Source organism: Rhinoraja longicauda, chromosome 17 (genome assembly GCF_053455715.1).
Source record: "Rhinoraja longicauda isolate Sanriku21f chromosome 17, sRhiLon1.1, whole genome shotgun sequence".
Classification (NCBI taxonomy): domain Eukaryota; kingdom Metazoa; phylum Chordata; class Chondrichthyes; order Rajiformes; family Arhynchobatidae; genus Rhinoraja; species Rhinoraja longicauda.
This window is the reverse complement of record NC_135969.1, coordinates 18,679,985-18,695,714: the sequence shown is the minus strand read 5'-3', so window position 1 is coordinate 18,695,714 and position 15,730 is coordinate 18,679,985. Positions and strand designations below refer to the sequence as shown.

Below are 15,730 nucleotides of genomic sequence, written 5' to 3'. Positions count from 1 at the left end.
CTTCCCCTCTTCCCCCTTCCCCTCTCTTCCCCCTTCCCCTCTCTTCCCCCTTCCCCTCTTCCCCCTTCCCCTCTCTTCCCCCTTCCCCTCTCTTCCCCCTTCCCCTCTCTTCCCCCTTCCCCTCTCTTCCCCCTTCCCCTCTCTTCCCCCTTCCCCTCTCTTCCCCCTTCCCCTCTCTTCCCCTTCCCCTCTCTTCCCCCTTCCCCTCTCTTCCCCCTTCCCCCTTCCCCTCTCTTCCCCCTTCCCCTCTCTTCCCCCTTCCCCTCTCTTCCCCCTTCCCCTCTCTTCCCCCTTCCCCTCTCTTCCCCTTCCCCTCTCTTCCCCCTTCCCCTCTCTTCCCTCTCTTCCCCCTTCCCCTCTCTTCCCCCTTCCCCTCTCTTCCCCCTTCCCCTCTCTTCCCCCTTCCCCTCTCTTCCCCCTTCCCCTCTCTTCCCCCTTCCCCTCTCTTCCCCCTTCCCCTCTCTTCCCCCTTCCCCTCTCTTCCCCCTTCCCCTCTCTTCCCCTTCCCCTCTCTTCCCCTTCCCCCTCCCCCTCTCTTCCCTCTTCCCCCTTCCCCTCTCTTCCCCCTCCCCCTCTCTGCGTTGATTGGGGTGAACTGGTCAGTAGTGAGATGCTTGTACACTGCACTGACGACCCAGGGCAGGGGGGATAGACAATGTCTGTATACGTGGGGGGAGAGGTGGGCTGCCGCTCTCTAACCCCTCTCCCGGTACACTGCCCCCCTGTAGGCCCACTAACCATGGGGAGCACTGCTCTCAGCTACAGCCGTGCCATTAGCCTCCTGCACCGACCGCTGACAGATGGGACGCGGCGACAGGTTGGACATAGAGCCATTCAGCTGTGTGGGTGAAGGTCGGAGAGCTACCCCTCCCCCTCCCGTCCCCTCCCCCTCCCCCTCGCCCCATGGCTCGCAGTACAATCCCCATTCATAAATATTCAGACAGTTCACAATGGAACCTGCTGCCCTTGATTGGTTTCCAATGCGGCGTTAATGCCTGTACCTCCCCGACTGTGTGACCCACCTGCCCGCCACCCCACCCTCTCACACATCACACTAATTGCCCCGACACTGTTGGCTCTGTATGTTTGCAAGTCTAGTCTGGACACTACTTCACACATTGTGCCTGCTAGCTCGCCACACACTTAGCAACTGCAGATGCCGGTTTGCAAAATTAAGTCACAAAGTGCTGGAGTTACTTACAGCTTTAACCTCTCCAGCTTCCACTGTCCGCATGATGGGGTCAGCCACGTTTGTGCAAAGGTTGCTTTCACCTATGGCAACGGTTTGGGCTGCCGGTAGAGCCGTTGCCTCTCAGCGCCAGAGACACTGGTTCAGTTTTGACTTTGGGCGCTGTCTGTGTGTGGAGTTTGCACGTTCTCCCTTTGACCGTGTGGGTTTCCTCCGGGTTCTCCGGTTTCCTCCCACATCCAAAAGACGCGCGGGTTAACTTGTAGGCTGATTGATCCTCCATAAATTGCCCCGACAGTGTTGAGAATGGATGAGAAAGTGGGATAACATGGAACTAGTGTGAACGGGTGACCGATGGTCGGCGTGGACTTGGTGGGTCGCAGGGCCTGTTTCCGTGCTGTATCTCTAAAATGTGGGCTATGGACTGTCTCGTTGGGCTTTTTGGACTAATATTGGGATTTTAAATTTCTTAGATTTTTGTTTGCTTATCACGTTGTCTATGAGTACTGTGTTTACTGGCCTGTTATGTTGCTGCAAGTAAGAAATGTCATTGTTCCGTACACTGTCAGTACATATGCCAATTAAACACAGACTGAAGAAGGGTCTCGACCCAAAACGTCACCCATTCCTTCTCTCCTGAGATGCTGCCTGACCCGCTGAGTTACTCCAGCATTTTGTGTCCACCTTCGATTTAAACCAGCATCTGCAGTTATTTTCCTACACTCTTGAATCCTCGGAGTACAATAAAAATCCTTGCTTGCCGCAACATCACGGGCACAAAGCACCCGACAACACACAAACTATACACAAATCACGTAAAAATTTATCAAGGAAAGATGACGCTGCAAAAACAAGAAGAATGTACTAGAGTTTGAACTCATTGTATTTATGTGCGATACATCTGATCTATTTGGGTAGTGAATAACTCATCGCAGCAGAATTTGGTCGTCCGGCCCATCAATTCTACTCTGCCATTCAATTCATGCAAGGCATAGATAGGGTAGACAACCAGAACCTTTCCCCCAAGATGGAAAAATCAAATACTAGTAGACAATTGCTTTAAGGTGCGAGGAGCAAAGTTTAAAGGTGATGTGCAGGGCATTTATTTGTTGTTACACAGAGGGTGGTGGGTGTTTGGAACGTGTTGCCAGGGGTGGTGGTAGAGCAGATACGATTGTTGCCTTTCAGAGACTCTTGGATAGGTATACGGATTCTATGTTTAGCGAGATACTAGACCAAGTGGACCCGTTGGGCCCAAATCTCTCCTGCGTTGATGCAGCACCCTGTCCTTGCCCTCTCCCCTCTCTCTTCAACCCCCCCCTCCCTTCTCCCCCACTCTCCCTTTCTCCCTCCCTCCCTCCCTCCCTCCCTCCCTCCCTCCCTCCCTCCCTCCCTCCCTCCCTCCCTCCCTCCCTCCCTCCCTCCCTCCCTCCCTCCCTCCCTCCCTCCCTCCCTCCCTCCCTCCCTCCCTCCCTCCCTCCCTCCCTCCCTCCCTCCCTCCCTCCCTCCCTCCCTCCCTCCCTCCCTCCCTCCCTCCCTCCCTCCCTCCCTCCCTCCCTCCCTCCCTCCCTCCCTCCCTCCCTCCCTCCCTCCCTCCCTCCCTCCCTCCCTCCCTCCCTCCCTCCCTCCCTCCCTCCCTCCCTCCCTCCCTCCCTCCCTCCCTCCCTCCCTCCCTCCCTCCCTCCCTCCCTCCCTCCCTCCCTCCCTCCCTCCCTCCCTCCCTCCCTCTAAAAATATAACACCAATTTCAATAAAAGTACTTGCATTATCACTAAAGTGACAATGGTGAGTAAGGTGGGATTAAAATTGTTGCGCTATCGTGTACTGTTTTGGCTGAAGTTCAGTCACAAACGAGAGTTTTAGTATATAGATGAGACTGTCTTGGCATTATGTTCAGCATGGATGTACTGTTATACGTGGCACAGTGGTGCAGCGGTAGAGTTGCTGCCTTACAGTGACAGAGACCCGGGTTCGATCCTGAATGCGGGTGCTGCCTGTATGAAGTTTGTACGTTCTCCTTGTGACTGCGTGGGTTTTCTCTGGGTGCTCCAGTTTCCTCACACACTCCAAAGACGTGCAGGTTTGTAAGTTAATTGGCATTCTGTAAAATTGTAAATCGCCCGGTATGTGTAGAATAGTGCTAGTGTATGGGGTTGCTGGTCGGTGCAGTCTCGGTGTGCCGAAGGGCCTGTTTCCGTGCTGTATCTCTAAAATAAAAACTAAAAGTAAAGAACCCCAAGCACACGGAAAAAATCTGCGCGCTCACAGGGGGAGCATACAAGCCCTGTACAGACAGCACCCATCGTCAGGATCAAACCCGGGTCTCTGGCGCTGTAAGGCAGCAACTCGACCGCTGTGCCACTGAGTAGTTGTGGCAGGCACTATTACAATGTTTAAGAGACATGCAGACAGATACATGGGACATAGGACAGGTGTCGAGGGATATGGGCCAAACACGGGCAGGTGGGACTAGTGTAGATGGGGCATGTTGGTCGGTGTGTGGGCAAGCTGGGCCGGAGGGACTGTTTCCACGCTGTATGACTCTGGTTGTCCAGTGGGCGGGCTGCCTGCGTGGACTTTGGTTTGAACTTGCTGCCTGCGCTGTGGGAATGGCGAACACACAGCGCGGTGTGGCGACACGCATCAACCACTCTTCAGGATGCGCAAATCCACTAATTAACATTCAAATCCTTGTCACTGCTGCTGCCTATTCCCCCAGTCCCTGAAGTAAGATTCCTGTTTGAAACTTTAAAAGCCTTCGTGTGTTGATGAGTTTTTTCCCCAGAGGGGTGGGGGCTGGGACACCGGGAGCACGGGGTTAGTTTCTGCATAATCGTGTTGCTGTGTAGTATTATATATTTTTTTTAAACACACAAAGTGCTGGAATAATTCAGCGGGCCAGGCAGCATCTGTGGAGCACACGGATAGGTGAGCCCGAAAGGAACCCGACCCGAAACGTCACCTATCCACGTCCTCCAGAGATGCTGCCCAAGCTGCTGTGTTACTCCAGCACTTTGTGTTCTAAGGAAGATCGCAAGCCAGGGGCAGGTTGGTTTATCAGGGAGAGAGAGGACAGCTGGATGCTGGTGGGCACAAGGTGCTGGAGTAACTCAGCCTGACGGGCAGCATCTCTGGGGAAGAAAAAGGGTGGTGCCGCTCGGCTGTCATCAGGCAACTGAACCATCCTGTCACCAACACGAGAGCGGTCCTGACCTCCCATCTACCTCATTGGAGACCCTCGGACTATCATCAATTGGAGTTGACAGGCCTTTATCTTGCACTAAACATTATTCTTGTTATCATGCATTGTACACTGTGGAAGGCTCGATTGTAATCACGTGTAGTATTTCCGCTGACTGGATGGCATGCAACAGAAAAGCTTTTCACTGTACCTCGGTACACGTGACGATAAATTAAACTGAAACTGAAACCTCTCCCTGATATTTGGCTGACTCTCAAAGAGAGTGCACAGTGCCGTCAGATGTCCATGCCAAAGGGAACATTTTTAGGGCCCTAATGTTTATTTTCAAGTTGTATCCTGATGCAAATCCCATGCCTACTCGTTATTCTCTGAGGTTAGGCAGTGCTGGAGTAACTCAACGGGTCAGGCAGCATCTCTGGAGTACATGGGGTACGAGGTGATTGCTGGTCGGCCTGGACTCGGTGGGCTGAAGGGTCTGTCTCCACGCTGTATCTCTAAAATGAAAACATTAAAACTAAAACTAAATTAATAGGAAAGTAGCCCAGAATGCCAACTTGGTCGGCATGGATGGGTTGAGCTGAAGGGCCTGTTCATATTGGATGCTCTGAATGGGAGTAGCCCAGAATGCTAACTAGGTCACGTTTCAGTGCTCTGTGACTTGGTTTGGTTCATGTATCTTGGACAGTTTCTTCCCAGCTGTTATCAGGCAACTGAACCATCCTATCATCACCAAGAGAGTAGTCCTGATCTACCATCGACCTCATTGGAGATCCTCGGACTATCATTATTCAGACTTTACTGGATTTAACGTTTAGTGCAAGATATTTCCTTTATCCTGCATCTATACTTTATGGACGGCTCGATTGTAATCATATATAGTCTTTCCGCTGACTGGATAGTTCACTATACGTCGGTACACGTGACAATGAACTAAATTATAACTGAAACCTCTCATTGATACTTGGCTGACTCTCAAAGAGAGTGCACTGCGTCGTCAGATGTCCATGCCAAAAGAAACATGTCCCTGATTTTTATTTTCAAGTTGTATCCTGATGCAAATACCATGCCCACTTGTCATTCTCTGGGACTGGGCAGAACACAGTGCTGGAGTAACTCAACAGGTCGGGTAGCATCTCTGCAGAACGTGGCCAGGCGACGTTTCGGGTCGGGACCCTGCGTGACAATAAACGAAACTCGGCTGAGCCAATGTACTGAACGCTGCTCTCCCTTCTCTTCCTACCCGTAGCCCTTGCAGATCGACGATGACTTCTGCGGCCAGGACTTCAACCAGCCGCTGGGTGGGACCACGCTGGTGGAGGGGATCCCTCTCGTCATCGATGGCGAAGATGGAATGACCTCCATCGCCGCCTATGACTACAGGGGACACACGGTGGCCTTCTTTGGGACCAGGAGCGGGAAGATCAAAAAGGTAAGGCCTCCGGTTTTAACGTCGCCTAGTTTGGCCCGCTGCCTCAGCTTTGGGGCCAGTTTTCCGCAGAGGTTTTGCTTGTTTCGGACATGGTCTGGGTAGTAGGTGCACACATGATCTCACATCCACAACGCCAGAGACCCGGGTTCGATCCTGACCACGGGTGCTGTCTGTATGGAGTTTGTACGTTCTCCCTGTGACCACGTGGGTTTTCGCCGGGCACTCCAGTTTCCTCCCGCACTCTAAAGACGTGCGGGCTTGTTGGTTAATTGGCTTTAGTAAGGTTGTAAATTGTCCCATGTGTGTAGGATAGTGCTAGTGTACGGGGTGATCGCTGGTTGGCATGGACTCGGTGGGCCGAAAGGCCTGTTTCTGCGCTGTATCGAGCTAAAGTCTAAAGTCATGGAACAGCATATTTTGGGAGAGTGAAAAATAAGTGAGTTACACAGGAAGTTAGTTCATTTGACCCTCACTCTGCCATTCAATGTGCAGGTCGGTACATTAATGGGGTCAAAGGGCCTCTTTCTGCACTGTAACTCTTTAAAAAAAAAAGTCTAATTAAAAAAAGTCACTGCACAATCTTTGCATGGAGAGGGCAACAGAGTATACGACCCAAAGAAACCACAGGATTTCACTGTACCTTGGTACATGTGATAATAAAGAACCTTTGAACCATTGAGGTTGTGCAGTGGGCTTGTCTGTTTTGCATTATGTTGGACCGGTTGATGATGTTTGGGACTATTTTCTGTTGAAAGTTCGCTGGATGTTGGTGGACTTGCATTAACTTGAGTGAACCAATGCGTTTCCATGGCAACTCGGCTGCCTCACATGGCACTGGCGAATTTAAACAGACTGCATGCAGGAATCTTGGAAATGTTTTGAGAATAATCCATTGTGTAATTTTCCCACTCGGTCTTTCCTCGGCCCTGTTTATCTCGCTAGTAAAGAACATTGAAGAGGTCGACAGGAGGAACTGCAGATGCTGGTTTTAAAAAAAAAAGACACAAAAGTGCTGGAGTAATTCAACAGATCAGGCAGCATCTCTGGGGAACACGGATGGGTGACGTTTCGGGTCGGGACCCTAACACCGCCGATCCATGTTCTCCAGAGATGCTGCCTGACCCGCTGAGTTACTCCAGCAATTTTGTGTCCCGTTTTTGTAAACCAGCATCTGCAGTTCCTTGTTTTCACATTTTAACAAATAAACTCGACTTGCTCTGTGAATATAAGTTCTCTTTTTATTCACATGCTTGTGAGGTGCAGATGTTGTGATGGTAGTCTATCCCTGAGAGCAGTTAAGTTTGGCATCATGTCTGGCATGGATATTGAGGGCCGAAGGGCCTGTTCCTGTGCTGTACAGTTCTATGTTCCATGAATGGCGATGTTTGACTGCGTTACGGATGGGTCTGGAGTCATGTGGAGGCCAGACCAGTCGGGAATAACAAGTCTTCACTCCCTGACAGCTGAACCAGATGAGTCTTCAACAACAATCCAACAGTTTGCTGTTCTCGTTCCTGAAGCAAACTTCCAGATGTATTTAATTATAGGGGACGCCTGTGTTATGGAAGTTCAGATTCGCCCTCTCGAATTACTACAGGTCCACCACTGATTTTCCAGCAGCTGGTGGTCTGGCACCTCCTTTAATCTGGATAAAATTATGAGAGCGCTCTTGAAATCTCGCCTGGAATTCCCCCCGAAAATGTGGCTCCTCGGCCGGGTGAGGTGTCCTGATTTCAACCTCATCGGGACTTCAGCGGCTGACCGACGGGTCAAGTTTGCCCCCTGCGGCCTGGGCCACGGAACTCCGGCCCGGCCGGAGCTGGCAGACCCGTCCCCATAGCCGACTTCCACAGCCAACTTTGCAGGCCAGTATCTCAGGGGAGGGAGTGGGACAAAGAAAGAATGTAGTTGGAGACAGTAAGACTAGCGGGAGAACTGGGAAGGGCGAAGGGATGGAGAGAGAAAGCAAGGGCTATCTGAAGTTAGAGAAGTCAATGTTCATACTGCTGGGGTGTAAACTACCCAAGCGAAATAAGAGGTGCTGTTCCTTCAATTTGCGCTGGGCCTCACTCTGACAATCTGAGATAAGGTCGCATTTGTAGTCTGAAGAATGGTCCCAATCCGAAATGTCAACTATCCTTCTGATGCCTTGCAGTGCCAGAGATCAGGGTTCGATCCTGACTACGGATGCTGTCTAAACGGAGTTTGCATGTTCTCCGCGTGACCTCCGGGTGCTCCGGTTTCCTTCCACACTCCAAAGACGTACAGGTTTGTAGGTTGACACAAAAAGGCTGGAGTAACTCAGCGGGTCAGGCAGCATCTCTGGAGAGAAGAAATGGGTGGCGTTTCGGGTCGAGACCCTCCCTCGGACCCATTCCTTCTCTCCAGAGATGCTGCCTGTTTGTGTCTATCTTTGATTTAAATCGGCATCTGCAGTTCTTTCTTACACATTGTTCGTAGGTTAATTGTGAAATTGTTCCTGGTGTGTAGGATGGTGCTAGCGTGCAGCGTGACCCACCCCAGGTCGGCGTGGACTCGGTGGGCCGGTGGGCTGTTTCCATGCTGCATCTCTGGAGTCTGTAGTCTAACTCGGCGTTGCCTTTGGCCGCGCATGATGGAAACGGGATTTCATTACAATAATTGGATGCCCACATCCGTCCGATGTAGCTGCCGTAACCTTGAGTATCAGTGTTGCCTCTGTGTCCTGTCTGTTTGTATTGATGCCTCTTATCCATCGAGAGATTTCGCCAAGCTGCTCCCTCCCGCTTTTTAATCCTCTTGGACCGAGTCCAACTCCGCTGCAAAACTGCTGGCTCACGCGATAGATGATACTACTCCACAAACCAATTATCTAAAAAGGCTGATTTAGCTCCCACTCTTCTTGTTTTCTTTCACACTGAACCGTCGGGCAGGGGGGACTAAACTGTGGTCTTGCCCCTTCTGGAGGGCTGATGCAGAGTGGGGTTTGCCCCTGTGTTAATTCCCAAATGTGGGCAGCGCAGTGGTAGAGCAGCTGACTCGCAGCGCCAGAGACCTGGTGCTGTCTGTATGGAGATTGTACCTTCTCCCTGTGACCTTCTCCCTGTTTACTCCAGGTGCTCCGGTTTCCTCCCACACTCCAAAGACATGGAGGATTGTAGGTTAATTGGCTCTTGTAAAGTGGGAATTGCCCCTTGTGTGTAGGATTGTGCTACTGTGCTGGTCGGCAAGGACGCAGTGGGCCAAAGAGCCTGTTTCCACCTTAAAATCAAATTCACTCCAGCTTAACGACATTCTTCCTACAGCAGGGCGACCAAAACTGAAAACAATAAACACTTCAGATCGAGGTCTTTGCCAGGACCCTCCATCAGTGTTCAGGCACGTATGTCTTAGTTTAGAGATACAGCATGGAAAAAGGCCCTTCGGCCCACCGAGTCCACGCAGACCATTGATCATCCGTTCACAGTAGTTCTGTGTTACCCCACTTTCGCATCCACTCCCTACACACTAGGGGCAATTTACAGAGGGCAATTAACCACCAAACCTGCATGTCTATTGGGACGTGGGGGGAAACTGGAGCACCCGGTTACAGGGAGAACGTGCAAACTCCACACACACGAACATCACCTGAGGTCGGGATTGAACCCAGGTCTCTGGTACTGGGAGGCAGCAACTCTACCAGCTGCACCACTGATTGTTGATTATTATTTTATTTTATTTTATTTATTATTATATACTTGTGTGTGATTGTGTTAATGAGCCTGTAAAACTGCAGCAAGTCAGAATTTCATTAAAAGACACAAAGTGCTGGAGTAACTCAGCGGGTCAAAGACAGCAGCGGAGGTCAGGATTGAACCCGTGTCCTCTGCACTGCGCCATTGCTCCGCAGTTAGGTTGTGGGCATTGGCATGTAGATGGGCTAGAAGTGATAGGGCAGGTTTAGAGGGCCATGGGCCAAATGCAGGCAGGTGGGGCTAGAGTAGATGGGACATGTTGGTCAGTCGAGGCGAGTTGGGCCGAAGGGCCTGTTTCCACACTATTTGTGTAGGAAGGAACTGCAAATGCCGGTTTAAACCAAAGATAGACATAAAAGAGGGACAGAATAGACACAGAGGGCATTGGAGGCCAAATCACTGGATGAATTTAAGTGAGAGTTAGATAGAGCTCTGGGGGCCAGTGGAATCAAGGGATATGGGGAGAGGTTGGGCACAGGTTACTGATTGTGGACGATCAGCCATGATCACAATGAATGGCGGTGCTGGCTCAAAGGGCCGAATGGCCTCCTCCTGCACCTATTTTCTATGTTTCTAAAAAGCTGGAGTAACTCAGTGTGGCAGGCAGTATCTGCGGAGAGAAGGAATGGGGGACCCGCTGAGTTACTCCAGCTTTTTGTGTCTATCCACACTGAATGATTCTAAGAGGGGAAGAGAGCCTGAATGGCTTTGCCCTTCCCTCTGGAGGGGGCAGTGTGGAGAGGGATCGAGGAGGTGGCAGTCGGGACGCACGGATGCAGTGCAGATGTGAGATGAACATCTGCCTTGCAGACAGCCAGCTGAGCTTGGCAGAGTGGGTTCTCTAAGACAGTCTCCTCCAGGGGGACGAGAAACCTAGAGAGCGGCAACATGCAAATTAGGATGCAAATTGCCCTATTTACATACGTAATTAGAAGACAAATCGCATGCATTAAGTAAAAGGTGTCATCTCTCATTATTGTTTGATTCACATTCGCTCAAAACTTGCAGGCAGAGGGACACGGTTCAGGGGAACTTAGAGCAGTGCGGCACACAACAGGCCCTTCGGCCCACAAAGTCCCTGCCCAGCACGATGCTACCTGCGGCACAGTGGTGCAGCGGTAGAGCCGCTGCCTCACAGCGCCAGAGACCCGGGTTAGATAGAGTTTGTACGTTCTCCCCGTGACCGCGTGGAGTTTCCCCGGGCACTTTGGTTTCCTCCAACACTCCAATTCCCTGCATGTCCATGTGCCTTGTTAAACGCCACTATCGTGTGTTCCTTTAGGGCAGAGAAGGTGAAGGAAGTGAAGAGTTTTGAGAGCGGTTTTGGGCCCCATATCTGAGGAGGGATAGAGTTATACAGCGTGGAAACGGGCCCTTCAGCCCAACTTGCCCATGCCGACACACATGTCCCATTTACACTGGTCCCACCTCCCTGCAATTGGCCCATTTCCCTCTTATGCTATTCATGTACCTGTCTATATGTTTCTTAAACATTGCGATGCTACCTGTTTACTGTATACAGATAGTCTGAAGATCTCCAATGGGATTGATGGTAGGTAGAGTGGCTGCCTCACAGCTCCAAGAGACTCGGGTTCGATCCTGACCTCGGGTGCTGTCTGTGTGGAATTTGGACGTTTTCCCTCTGTGGGCGTGGGTTTCCTCCGGGTGCTCCGGTTTCCTCCCAAATCCCAAAGATGCGTGGGTTTGTAGGTTAATTGGCCCTCTGTAACTTGTTCCTTGTGTGTAGGAGTGAAAAAGGTGGGATAGCATGGAACTAGTGTGAACAGATGATCGATGGTCGGCGTGGACTCTGTGTATTCCACGCTGTGTCACTCTAAAGGCAAGTGGCAGAGTCAGCTCCAAGCCGACAGGCTCCAGGGATAATTGTAAACAGGCAGTGTTGGTTTGTTCCTACATTCCAGGGCTAAACTGGACCGCAGTTTGCCCAGGGGCAGGGAACATCGTTCAATACATCTTGTGCTGGTCTCTGAGAGCAGTCTGCAGGCCGTGCCCACGGTTCCCCACCAGAGCAGTCAGGTCTCGGACAACGCTGGCGGGTTGTGGTCAATAGACCAGATACAGGCGTGGTAGCAGTGAGGGTCTGGCACTAACACACGTCTCCACAAGGCTTCCTGGCCCTTCACCTACTCCCTCAGCAGCGGATGTTTGCAGTCTGTAACGTCGGTCTTGAAGCAAACTATCTCACACTTCCTGCTCCTTTTTATTTGTTGCCTTTGAGGCAACTCAAAGAACAAGGATAGGCTTTGGTTTGTGTCTGTGTTTGTGTGTATCTCTGTATTTGAGTGTTTCTGTGTCTAATTGCGTGGACTCCATGGACTGTGTGTGTGTGCACTTTGTGTGTGTGTGTGTGTGTGTGTGTGTGTGTGTGTGTGTGTGTGTGTGTGTGTGTGTGTGTGTGTGCCTGCCTGTGTGTGTGTGCGCCTGTGTGTGTGTGCGTGCCTGTGTGTGTGTGCGTACCTGTGTGTGTGCGTGCCTGTGTGTGTGTGCGTGCCTGTGTGTGTGTGTGCACCTGTGTGTGTGTGCCTGCCTGTGTGCATGTGTGTGTGTGCCTGTGTGTGTGTGTGCACCTGTGTGTGTGTGCGTGCCTGTGTGCGTGTGTGTGTGTGCCTGTGTGTGTGTGCGTGCCTGTGTGTGTGTGCGTGCCTGTGTGTGTGTGTGTGCAGCTGTGTGTGTGCGCCTGTGTGTGTGCCTGCGTGTGTGTGTATGCCTGCCTGTGTGTGTGTGTGTGCCTGTGTCTCTGGTCGGCGTGGACTGTGTTTGTGTGTGCGTGTCTGTCTGTGTCTCTCTCTCTCTCTCTCTCTGTGTGCATGTGTCTGTCTGTCTATATGTGTGCTTGTGCCTCTGCGTGTGTCTCTATGCGTGTGTCAGCGTGTGCGTGATTGCTGACGTTTGTTTCACTGTGCGTTCAGAGCTGTGCTGTTCCGAGGCAGCCAGTGCCCGTGGGCACGCTGGTGGCAGTGCCCGTCACATGGCAATGTAAGGGCTGCCATCACCCTGGCGACACCTCCCATCAGTCCTGCGAGCCACATATTCCTCTCGTGATCCTGTGCACCTCTATAAGATCACCAGTCGCTCTGGGTCAAATACTCTGAGCCTCCGTCCCCTCTTTTCCCCTCATGACCTTATGTACCCAACGGCTATTTTCTGATCTGGGTTGAATCCTCTGAATGTTTCAGTCAGGTTTGTCATAGTCTTGGAGGCTCTGTAGAGAGAGAGGCTGCTCGTTAATTATTTAATGTGAAAATATTATCTGATTCTGTCGATATTGCGGGGACTTTGTTGGTTCCGCCAGTCTCTGGCATGGCCTGGGCTCTGGATTGCTACCCTGTGGCTAGGCTAGTGGTCACTCAATGACTCAATTATACCTTATTGTCACATGTACCGAGGTACAGTGGCATGGTGGCGTAGCGGTAGAGTTCCTGCCTCACAGCGCTTGCAGCGCCAGAGACCCGGGTTCGATCCGACAGCAGGTGCTGTCTGTACGGAGTTTGTACGTTCTCCCTGTGTACAGTACCCCGTTCCTGCTTTCACAGAAACATAGAAAATAGTTGCAGGAGTAGGCCATTCGGCCCTTCGAGCTGTGCACCGCCATTCAATATGTTCATGGCTGATCATCCGAAATCAGTACCCTGTTCTTGCTTTCTCCCCATATCCCTTGATTGCATTAGCCCTAAGAGCTACATCTAACCCTCTCTTGGAAACATCCAGTGAATTGGCCTCCACTGCCTTCTGTTGCAGAGAATTCCACAGGCAGGAAGGGTCAGAACCCTTCTTCAAACTCTGCAGTTCCTTCCGGCACATCTTGTGAGGGATGATTGGATCAGCCTGGCCTTGCTGCTATAAACCACTGACCACCCTTCCCTTGTGTGTGACGTTCCGATATTCCACTGTAAAGCCGCCGCGATATGTCAGAGCGTTCCTCTCGGGGGGGGGGGGGGGGGGGGAACAAGGGTTGAAAGGGGCCAGGTGTGGAGAGGGGCTGTGGCTCGCGGGACGACCGGAATGGAGGTGGCGGCTGCAATGGGCCTTTGAGGCCAGCTGCAGCTGGGACTGTAAAATGGCACATGGACGCAGTGAGCTGTTCTGTGCATACTGCACTGACCGGGGCGAATGTGCTTATATACAGGGATAGTCTAGCTGAGCTGTACACATCAAATATATTTCACTGTACCTGGTACACGTGACAATAAAGAAACAATAGGTGGCGCGGTGGTAGAGTTGCTGCCTTACAGCGCTTGCAACGACAGAGACCTGGGTCCAATCCCGACTATGGGCGCTGTCTGTACGGAGTTTGTACGCTCTCCCTGTGACCGGATCTCCAGATTCCTCCCACACTCCAAGGACATGCATGTTTGTAGGTTGATTGGCTTGGTATAAGTGTAAATTGTCCCTAGTGTGTGTAGGATAGTGTTAATGTGCAGGGATCGCTGGTCAGTGTGGACTCGGTGGGCCCGAAGGGCCTGTTTCTGCGCTGTATCTCTAAACTATACTAAAAACTGAACTATTGAGTTCATGGACTATTTGGCTTTGGATCGGAAGAGCATCTTCCCAGTCTCACAAGGTCTGATTGTCCACAGGGATTGCTGAACGAAACAATATTGATCGTCAGCTCTGAACTCAGGGGGTTAAGCGTCATCTCTGGATAACGTAGAAAGGCCATGCTTAGTTTAATTTTGTTTATTGCCACGTGTACCGAGGTACAGCGAAAAGCTGCGTGTGATCCAGCCAGAGATAAGAATATACATGATTACAATCAAACCATCCACAGCGTACAGATGCAGGTTAAAGGGAATAATGCCTAGTGCAAGATAAAGTCCGATTAAAGTTAGTTAACAAGATAGGTGGTAGCTCAGGACCGCTCTCTAGCTGTTGATGGGATGGTTCAGTTGCCTGATATCAGCTGGGAGGAATCTGTCTCTGAATCTGAAGGTGTGTGTTTTCACCCTTCTGTACCTCTTGCTCGATGGGAGAGGGGAGAAGAGGGAGTGACCGGGGGTGAGGAGGGAGTGACAGGGGTGAGGAGGGAGTGACGGGGTGAGGGAGTGACCGGGGGTGAGGAGGGAGTGACAGGGGTGAGGAGGGAGTGACGGGGGTGAGAGGGAGTGACTGGGGTGAGAGGGAGTGACTGGAGGTGAGGAGGGAGTGACCGGGGGTGAGGAGGGAGTGACGGGGGTGAGAGGGAGTGACTGGGGTGAGAGGGAGTGACTGGGGGTGAGGAGGGAGTGACGGGGTGAGGGAGTGACCGGGGGTGAGGAGGGAGTGACAGGGATGAGGAGGGAGTGACGGGGGTGAGAGGGAGTGACTGGGGGGTGAGAGGGAGTGACAGGGGTGAGGAAGCAGTGACGGGGTGAGAGGGAGTGACGGGGGTGAGAGGGAGTGACCGGGGGGGGGTGAGAGGGAGTGACGGGGGTGAGAGGGAGTGACCGGGGGGGGGTGAGAGGGAGTGACGGGGGTGAGAGGGAGTGACGGGGGTGAGGAGGGAGTGACTGGGGTGAGAGGGAGTCACTGGGGGGTGAGAGGGAGTGACGGGGGTGAGGAGGGAGTGACGGGGGTGAGAGGGAGTCACTGGGGGGTGAGAGGGAGTGACGGGGGTGAGGAGTGGGTGACGGGGGTGAGGAGGGAGTGACGGGGGGTGAGGAGTGGGTGGCGGGGGTGAGGAGGGAGTGACGGGGGGTGAGGAGGGAGTGACGGGGGTGAGGAGGGAGTGACGGGGGTGAGAGGGAGTCACTGGGGGGTGAGAGGGAGTGACCGGGGGGTGAGAGGGAGTGACCGGGGGGGTGAGGAGGGAGTGGGGAGAATGGGGAGTACCCCAGGGTGTATGGGGAGAAGGCAGGAACGGGGTACTGATTGAGAATGATCAGCCATGATCACATTGAATGGCGGTGCTGGCTCGAAGGGCCGAATGGCCTCCTCCTGCACCTATTGTCTATTGTCTATTGAGTGACTGGGGGGGCGAATGGATTAGTGTGGAACTGCAGATGCTGGTTTATACCACAGTTAGACACAGGGTGCTGGTGTAACTCAACACATCAGGGAGCATCTCCGGAGATAAAAAAAGCTAGGTGATGTTTTGGGTCGGGACCCTTCTTCAGACAGAACGTTGGGGGAAGGGGAAGGGGGTGGGGGGGGGGGGGGTTGGGAGTACTGGAGGCGAGAAAAGACCAGGACAAATCAGG

The 15,730-nt window shown here is 52.3% G+C and overlaps 1 protein-coding gene across 1 annotated transcript in view; it reads left to right on the top strand.

Annotated features, from left to right (window-relative positions):
- The window catches only part of plxna1b (plexin A1b), a 138,040-nt gene that overhangs the window by 61,830 nt on the left and 60,480 nt on the right, over positions 1-15,730 (top strand). Inside the window, exon 3 of the mRNA XM_078414236.1 lies at positions 5,638-5,820. Within this exon, the coding sequence (XP_078270362.1) occupies positions 5,638-5,820 (183 nt within the window). The remainder of the gene's footprint in view (positions 1-5,637; positions 5,821-15,730) is intronic.